This window comes from Tupaia chinensis, unplaced genomic scaffold (assembly GCF_000334495.1).
Source record: "Tupaia chinensis unplaced genomic scaffold, TupChi_1.0 Scaffold149501_1, whole genome shotgun sequence".
NCBI classification, from domain to species: Eukaryota; Metazoa; Chordata; class Mammalia; order Scandentia; family Tupaiidae; genus Tupaia; species Tupaia belangeri.
The window spans coordinates 4481628-4491297 of NW_006209345.1; the positions used below are offsets into that span (position 1 = coordinate 4481628).

At 43.8% G+C, this 9670-nt stretch overlaps 1 protein-coding gene across 1 annotated transcript in view; it reads right to left on the reverse strand.

Annotated features, from left to right (window-relative positions):
* The window catches only part of PACS1 (phosphofurin acidic cluster sorting protein 1), a 179838-nt gene extending 170177 nt beyond the window's left edge, over window positions 1-9661 (reverse strand). The window contains exon 1 of the mRNA XM_006171371.3: window positions 9473-9661. Within this exon, the coding sequence (XP_006171433.3) occupies window positions 9473-9603 (131 nt within the window). The 5' untranslated portion in view covers window positions 9604-9661. The remainder of the gene's footprint in view (window positions 1-9472) is intronic.
* Between the last annotated feature and the right edge of the window lie 9 nt (window positions 9662-9670).

Sequence of the window (9670 nt, forward strand, 5' to 3'; positions counted from 1 at the left end):
TCAGTGAAAAAAAAAAACCCATAAAAAAAAATTTAAAAAAAAAAAAAAAAAAAAAAAAAGTCTCACCTACGAAAAAAAATAAAATGAAACTCAATGACAGATATTTAAAAAGTTGGGGAGAACAACTGAAAAGGAAAAAAAAACACCCTCTTATATATAAGCACAATACTCAGTCTAAAATTCCTTAGAGACAATTAATATGCCAATTACCTCCAAAATATTACCTGGCGGAAATCTACTCACAATAAGGTTTTAAAAAAAAAAGTTTATTTATTTATTGTCATTTTCAAGTCACTGGGTCTGGGTCTTGAACTGCAGCCGACCATGTGAAAATCCAGCACCTTAATCACTATGCCACCTGCTGGCGCCCACAATAAGGCTTTTTTATTTTCTTAGAGAGATTTTTGCTATTGGGAATGTGCACTTGCCAGAGAGGGAGAAAGAGACAGAAAGAGAAAAATCACACCCTTGGGGGGGGGGGGGGAGGCAGTGACCATGCCAAAATCCCTCCTCCTCCATTCTCCTCTTAGGATTTTTGGCACGTGTGCGTGCACGCGTGCACACACACACACACACACACACACACACACACACACACAGCATAAGTTTTAAACCACCAGGTCCGGGACTCAAACAATGGTCAACAACAAGGGAGTCCAGTGACGTAGCCATTATACCATCAGCTTGTCCCCACAATAAGGTTTTGAGAGGCAAACCATCTTTTGGAGAGTTGTGTGGTTAACAAAGGGAGCAACACGGACCAGCAGTTAGCTTAATGGCTATGTCGCTGGACTCCCATGTAGTTGACTGCAGTTCAAGTCCCGGACCCGGTGGCTTAAACACACCAGGCGCGTCTGCATGTGTGCCCAAGATCCCGAGAGGAAAATGGAGGAGAAGGGATTGCGGCATGGCCATCCCCCCTGGGGGGTGATTTCTCACTTTCTGTCTCTCTGTCTCTGTCTGTCTGGCGAGCGCACACACCCTATAGTAAAAACCTCTCCAAAAACAAACAAACAAACAAAAAAACAAAGAGAGCAACAGATATGGTAGAAAACAAATTTTAAAACATCACTCGTTTCATATCTACCTATATATGTATCGGGTTGTTGGAAAAGTCATGTCGTTTTTTCCCTACATTTTTCTATGCGAAAATGTATCATAACTTTTCTGATGACCCAATATATCAGGTCACTTAAAGAGTAACTTATTCACTGTGTGATTTCTTTTTTTTTTCTTCAGGAATTATTTATTTTATTTTTATTTTTTGTTATTATGTTTTAATTTGACCAGAGAGAGAGAGAGAGAGAGAGAGAGAGAGTGAGGAAGCAAGCTGGTAGGTCTGGGAATTGGACTGTGGTCTGTGGTGAGCCATGTGGGAATTCAGTGCCTTAGCTACCATGCCACCTACCAGCCCCTCCACAATGTGATTTCAGTTTGAATCCCACCAGGTCCGGGACTCAAACTGCGATCGACTACGTGGGAGTCCAGTGACATAGCCATTATGCCAACAGCTGGTCCCAGCCCAAATATTGTTTTTAAAATACATTTTGACTCTGTGGATATACTAAACACTATTGAATTGTACACTTCAGAGGAGTGATCTTTTTTTTTTTAATTTGCTAGAAGGCATGTGCATTTGACAGAAGAGAGAAACAGAGAGAAAGCCAGAATGCACCCATGAAGGAGGGTCACGCTGCAGTCCTTTCTCCACTCTCCTCTCAGGATTTTGGGTTCACACACACACACTCAGCATGTTTCTCAAGTCACCCAGTCTGGGACTTTAACCTCATAGTCAGCCACGTGAGATCCAGCCACCTTAACCACCAGGCCACTGGCTGGGCTCAGAGGTGTGAATTTTATTTATTCATAAAAATGTCCTTTTATTTGTGATAGTGTGTGCGCACATGCATGTGAGTGTGAGGGTGTGTGAGAAAGAGCGCTATGAGCACTCTCCATAAGGTCCAGTCCCTCCACTGTTTCCTTCCTCCAGTGCTCCTGGTGTTGGATCTTAGCAACTTCTGGGCATGTCCAGTGTCCTTCAGGAGGTTCAAACTAAGGTCTGAATCCCCGCTGTCAGCTTCTCTTTAGCAGTACACTACCACTGTGCCACAGGGCTGATCCCAAATTTTATGCATGTTATATTGCAGTAAAGCTGTAAGAACAGTACAGATTGAATGAACACTGGATGAGGAAACGGGAGACAGGTTTCACTCCATTCATTACTTTCCTTTCTTGGTTCTGGAGTTGCATGTTCATTTTTATTGACAGCAAAGGTAGTAAAGGGAGAGTGTCCTAGACTATTGCTTTCCTTGTGATGGGTAGATAGTAAGGCATAGGGAATAACATAGTGTTGATGATGGCAGATTTATTTATTCAACATTTGTGCAGTTTCTTCTAGACCGTAAAGATACACCAGTGGCTAGAATACTTCAGTTTAATGGCTGTCCCTGTAGTTCAGAGCTTAAACACTATATATGAGAAGCTGGATCCCACTGGCCAACAGTGGTTTTTATCTTGGCCCTGGCAGCTTGAAAAATAATTCTTTTTTTTTTTTTTTTGAGAGATTTTCGCTATAGGGCGCGTGCGCTCGCCAGACAGACAGAGACAGAGAGACAGAAAGACAGACATGTTGGGTGTGTATGTTCATGCCCCAAATCCTGACAGGATGGAAAAATGGAGGAAAAAGGATTGTAGTATGACCACATCGAGGGGTGCTTTTTCTTTCTTTCTTTGATGGAAACATTCTAGATCTGCCATGTCCAATATGAAAGGCCACATGTGACTAGTGGGACAAAAAACAGGGATCATGAGACTGAGGAAGTGAATTTAACTTTAGTTTTACTTCATTTAAGTGTAAGTAGTTACATGTACTTAGTCACATGTAGTTATAGTCAACAGCAGAGCCCTAACAGAGCAGCTCACAATCTAAGACATCACTGAAAGTCAGATCTAAATATTTTCTAGAAGTTATATAGGCTAAGTAACAATGCATCAGTCTTTATTTACCTTCTCTACTTTGTTTCCCAAGGTCAAAAGGTCAGGTCCTGGTCTGGCTAAGTGCTGGTCCCTGAGCCATTCTCTGCTTTTTAATGAGGTAAAAATGAACATGGGTCTTTGTTCTCTAGCCAGACAAGAGCCCTGGGAACATCTGGAAGACCCAGGCACATCTCAGCTCTAAAACCTTTGGAAGCCGTGCGGTCATTCTTCAATCTAGGTCTGGAGAAGGGAGGATCTTGTCAGTGTTTTCCTATCTGGAAACCAACCACCCTGCTTTCATGGCCCTCTGAAAGAAGTAAGGACAACTTCAAACTCTGACTTCTCAGGAGCCCTTAGTACTGCTCCAAACCCCATGCTGGGAAAAGACCAACATTTGCAAACATTACCACAACTACCCTTAGATCCACAAAGTACTTCCAAATTTCATGACACACATGCAGGTCAGACTGACTCCAAATTTCAGAGGACCCTCCAAGACTGGCCAAGTCTTTGTCAATACCTTCAAGATCAGGCCAAAATAGGACAAGCCTCTCAAGGTGAGGCAGTGAGAAGACAGCCCAAACATTTTCTGACTCATATCTCCCCTGTGCAGGCACTGACAATAACAGCAGAACTTACTGGCGTAGCTAAGAAATTGGAAAGTAGCTTCAAAAGAAATCACATAACCACTAATGTGTCCAAAAGACCTGTAAATCAATACATGTAAAATGAACTCTGTGAAAGTCATTCTCTTTCTGACTTAAGGAATCTGAGCTTCTGCAGGGATGATGGATAATATTACCCTGATAGAAAGGATATTCTATTACAACACTCGCAAAGTGAAACTCAAATCTTCTAAGGTACGAACATGCTTTAAGTCTTTCAATGCTACGGAAAATAATAGAAACTTCACAAGATCTCTCCTATTTGGTCAGTTCCATTTACTTTATTCCTATCAGTTAAGAAGTACTGTCTCCAGTGACTCTACAAGGTTCTTGGTACTCACTTTAAAAAGAAAAAAAAAAAAAGTAGTCTTAAAAATCTGACTTAGAACTGCTTAACTTCTTCCCTAAGTGCATGTATAGATAAGGATATGCAAATGTGCTTTGCGCTGAAGGCAAATGCAACATAGCTTTTGAGTGATACCGCACATCAGTTATCTCCTAATAATCACTTTCCTGCCACTGAGGAGATCTTGTATGCTTGCAAAAATTAACAATCTTTTTGCTTCTCCTAACTATTGCAACTCAAAAGGAGAAAAGAACAAGAGGAAAACTTCAGCACAAAGAGATCAGTGATGAAACTTTAAAACCCTTCCTTAACCCCAAGCAACATGCCACCTGGTCTCCATAATGCCACACTACTGTCCATGTCATATCAGGCCATAGCAGAGGAAATACTACTTAGTATGGAAGAATAACGATGCCAAGTTCTAAAGTTATAAATTTCATAACTGTAGTAGAAACTACCTTCTTATAATTGAATCTTAAAAGCCAACTGTATGTCACAGTGATTATCTCTGAGGAGTGAGAACAAGGATGGGACTATGGGACTACGTTTTTTTTCTTTTTACACTTTCCATCTTTCTGTACTGCTTGAATTTCTAATCATGGACTTGCATTAATCTTATTGTTTAAAAAATTGTTGGCAGAGAGAACAGGTGGGGTGGATGTTAAGGCACCTGGATCCCAAATGTCCAGCTGCCCAATTTGAGCCCCAGACTCGGTAGCTTGAAAATCATGCAGGATGGGAACCAGCAGTTAGTGTAATGGCTATGTCGCTGGACTCCCATGTAGTCGACCGCGGTTCGCGTCCCGGACCCGGTGGCTTAAAACTCACGCTGGGCGTGTGTGCGTGCGTGCCCAAGATCTTGAGAGAAGAACGGAGGAGAAGGGATTGCGGCGTGGCCATCACCCCTGGAGGTGATTTCTCGCTTTCTGTCTCTCTGTCTGGTGAGCGCACGTGCCCTATAGCAAAAACCTCTCTAAAAAAAAAAAAGGTGGGACCAGCAGTTGGCGGAATGGCTATGTCACTGGACTCCCATGTAGTCAACCGCAGTTCGAGTCCGGGCCTGGTGGCTTAAACTCATGCCAGGCACGTGTGCATGTGTGCCCAAGATTCCAAGAGGAGAATGGAGGAGAAGGGACTGCAGCATGACCATCGTCCTCAGGGCGTGATTTCTCGCTTTCTGTCTCTCTGTCTCTGTCTTTCTGGCGAGCACATGCACCCTATAGCAAAAACCTCAAAAAAGTAAGGAAAGAAAGAAAGAAAGAAAGGTAATGAGGACCAGCCAGTGGCATGACGGGTAAGGCATTTGGATCCCACACAGCCAGCTGCATAGCTCAAATCCTGGACCCTGTGGCTTGAAAAACACAACAGGCAGGTGCTCATGCATGCCCCAAATCCCAGGAGAATGGAGGAGAAAGGATTGCAGCGTGGCCATCCTCCGAGTGTTAATTTCTCACTTTCTCTCTGTCTCTCTCTAGCAAGCATATGCACCCTATAGAGAAAACAAAACAAAACAAAAAAGGCAATTAATAGAACAACTTAGTTATTTTAAAGACAATTATAAGTATGTTATTTATCTACAAAAAGTCCAAGCGTCACAGGCTTGGACCACAAGCGGGGCCTGAATTAGATTCCCAGTCCAGTTGGGAATGATAGTGTGTATTAATAATATCAGCAACTTGAGAGACAGAGGCAGGAGGATGCATGCTCAAGGTAAGCCTGGACAATGCAGCAAGACCCTGTCTAGAAAAAAGCTAAATGTGCTGGTGAGCAACTGTAGTCCCAGATACCTGAAAGACTGAGGCAGGAAAATGGTGACACAGAGAGACTCCGTCTCAAAAGAAGAGAGATAAAAAAAGTCTATGGAGGGCTGGCAGGTGGTGTGGTGGTTAAGGTGCTGCACTCCCACATGGCTAACTGTGGTTCAAGTCCTGGACCTGGTGCCTAGCTTTCTCACTTTTCCTTTCTCTCTCTCTGGTCAAATTTAAAAATAATAATTAATTAATTTAATTTAATAATTCTTTAAAAAAATTCTATGGGCGAACAGCAGATGGTGTCATGGTTACATTGCTAAACTCCAATGTAGTCAATCGGGATTTGAGTCCCAGACCTGGCAGCTTAAAACTCACACCAGGCGCATGTGCATGTGTACCCAAAATCCTGAGAGGAAAATGAAGGAGAAGGGATTGTGGCAAGGCCATCCCCCTGTGGGGGGTGTGATTTCTCACTTTCTGTCTCACTGGTGAGCACATGCGTCCTACAGCATTAAAAAAATATTATGGATTCTGCAGGAATTTAGTAGATGTTAAGTGAGAGCAGATACACATGAGAAACAACTATAGTGCTCACCTTTATTTAAATATGTAATATAAAACATGATTTTCCCAATATGCTACTTTTTAAAAAATATTATTTATTTTTAAAAATTTGCTATGGGGCACATGTACTCACCAGAGAGAGAGAATGGGAGAAAGCAAGTCGCTAGGTTTGGGACTTGAACCACAGTTAGCCACGTAGGAGTTCAGCCGCTTTAACCACTGCCCACCTGCTATCCCCCTAACACTCTACTTTTTAAGTCCCTCTTCTCTGCATAGGGTAGACACCAAATCCCAAGTCTTATGCATACCTGACCATGGATCCACAGTCTTATTTACATTTAAGAGCACATACCTTGTACATTTGTGTCTCATTTGAGTTTGGTAAAACAAGAATCTTAATCCTAGACCCTACACAGAGTGCTGGATGTTGCCAATATAGTCGAAACAACATGAACAAATACACCCAAGAGACCTCAAATTAACCAGATGACTCTGATAATTGGAAGGGCCAAGAGCAGGCCATTTTCCCCCCACAGGGTATTATTTTCCATCCTGTGGCATGCTCCAAAGAGCATAAGTGTTCCCCAGGGAACTGGGAGGCATAAGAGTGACCGCTGATAAACAAAGTCAGAGCAGGACAGCGGACGTCCTCAAGGACTGGTCAGTCAACATCATATAACAGCATGCTCCCAGCACGTGAAAACAAGCTGACCTAAGCTTCTCACACCAAGTTAGCATAATAACTACCCATCTGATCAGGATGCCTGGCTGTTTCTTGGGCTAATAATTTATTTAGGTGAACTTTTCAATGACCAAGAGATTTAGGAGCAGACCAAAAATCAACAGCAATCAGCGATTTTACTTAATCCCCCTCTGTTACAGCTTCTTGCCAGTCAGCTCATGCCTTTTCTAACATCCTAGAGAAGGCAGCTGTCCAAATGCCATCAGTCAAACATAGTGATAGCTGTGAAGGAAGAATAGGCAAGCGTGTCACATTGGACCCATGTGGGAAGGGACACAGCGCTTTTACATCTGAAAGAGTGATAGATGGGCCTATTATAGAAAAAGAAAGAGAGGCCTGCTTAGGCTCAAGAGAGGAACATCATCACATACTAAACTCTCACTTGAGTTATGCTAGGGCTCTGGCCAAAGCAAACTAAATTAGTGTGGTTCCTGATTTCCCTAAAGGAAGGACAAAGAAAAAGAGAAAAAAAAAAAAAAAAAAGAAAGTGTAAATTACTGAAGTAAATCCAGAAACACAAAGGACATGAAGAGTAGTAGGGGCAAGTGGAAAACAATCTAGCATTATCTCATGAGGTTCCGGACCTATGCTCTGCAAGCAGCAACTCCACCCCTACAGACAAATACACCCCAAAGAAACTTTGACACAAGAGCACCAGGAGTCCTGGACAAAAATATTTATGCATTACTGTTCATGTTAAAAAAAAACAGGAAACAATCTGTGCTCATCAAGAAGAGAATTAAAGAGAGACCAGCAGATGATGTAATGGCTACACCATTGGACTCCCATGTAGTCAACCGTGGTTCGAGTCCTGGACCCGGTGGCTTAAACACACGCCAGGCACGTGTGCGTGCATGCATGCCCAAGATCCCGAGAGAAGAGTGGAGGAGAAGGGATTGTGGCGTGGCCATCCCTCGTAGTGAGTGACTTCTTGCTTCCCATCTCTCTGTCTTTCTGGCAAGTACACGCGCCCTAAAGCAAAAAAAAACTCTCCAAGAAAAAAAAAATGAATTTTTAAAAATACTAAAATAAAGACATAGAATATATACGGTATGGTAACATTTATACAATTTCAAAAACATTCAGAATTACAAAAAATATTGTTTAGAGAAGAACATAGGTAATAAAATTGTAATGGGGAGTAAAAGACAAAGGAAATGATAAACACAATTCCAAAGAAGAGCTCCATAGGGGTGACTGGAAGGGGTTTGTTTAATCAAGAGCACTCTGAGAGCTTGAACAGAATTGGTAGTTTTCTATTTCCTAAAGACAGTGAAATATAAATACATCACTTTTCAAACCTACTTAGGAGATATGTAACTATATGCAATAATATTCAAAATAAAGAGGGGGAGAAGGAAAAATAGAGTTGACGGTAGAAGCCAACATCACTCTCTGACCAACTTAACAAATCCATCTGCCTACAACTGATGGAATAAGGACAGAACCCACGACTTCAAGGCCACAGAATCAAGTCAGTTCTGAGGTGACAAAAAGAACACCCCCCAGGCACTTCTCTGGGTTCACCAGGCAAAACCAGCTCCACATGCTGCCTGTCTATTCAAGGGGTAAACTGTAAGACACAGCACATTGTCCCCAAAGAGTTGAAGAAAGATTGCACTGCTGTCGAAACAGAAAACATGCCCAAACTCAGGCTTATTTTGCCAATGGAAGGAAAGTCCCCAGATAGTTCCAGCAGACAGAAGAAATGGACTGAATATAGGAACAAGGCAGTAATTTTATGGAGTTAAGCAGGGCTGGGAGAATTAGTGGCCAGTTTTGAAGAGGAAACGGGATGAAAAATACACTTGAGGACACACTAATTAGGACCCAAAAATAAATAAATAAAATAAGAGCATAGAGCCAGGGACAGAATATGTGTAATCCGAAGAACAAATGAACATGTGTATGGAAAGCTAACTGGAGGCCCCAAGGGTTACTCCTTGGCTCCATCTGGAAGGGGTGACAACCGAGTCTGGCACATGATCAGTATATTGGGAAAGAATAATATCCAAAGAGATCTATACACATCTACGTAACATGCATACTGCCCACGGGCACCCGCCGGAGAGACAGAAAAGAAAGTGAATTCGCCGGGAAAACTGACCGTCCAGAAGGCCGGATTTGGCCAGATCCAACAAGAGAAGGCCTTGAGCTGGGTCCAGACGGCCCCACTCGGGACGGAAAGAGGGTGGTCCCGGCTCGAGGCAGAAGGTGGGGCTGCCAGGAGAGGGCGGGTCCTCGCAGCAGCAGTCCTGCGAAGCCAGGCCCAGGCAGCAGGACAGTCAGGGGGAATCTAGGGAGGAGGCCCCTCTGGGCGATGGGACTAGGAGGGATGGGGAGGAAGGGGCCTGTCACAGACTCAGCCCCAGCGGGCGCGGCTCTGGAGGCCCTCTGGGCGCCCGGTCCCATCCCGCCTGCCTCTCACCTGGGCACGCAGCTGGACGAGCTCCGGTCCACCTCCCAGGTGGCGTACAGGTTCATCTGCACTGGGGCGGGGGTGCGGCCTGGCCCCGGGCCGCCCGGAGGCGCGGAGCCTGAGGCCACCGCGACGGCCATGGAAGTGGAGGTGGACGAGGAGGAGGAGGACGCAGCCGCCGCCGAGGTGGACGAGGACGACGAGGTG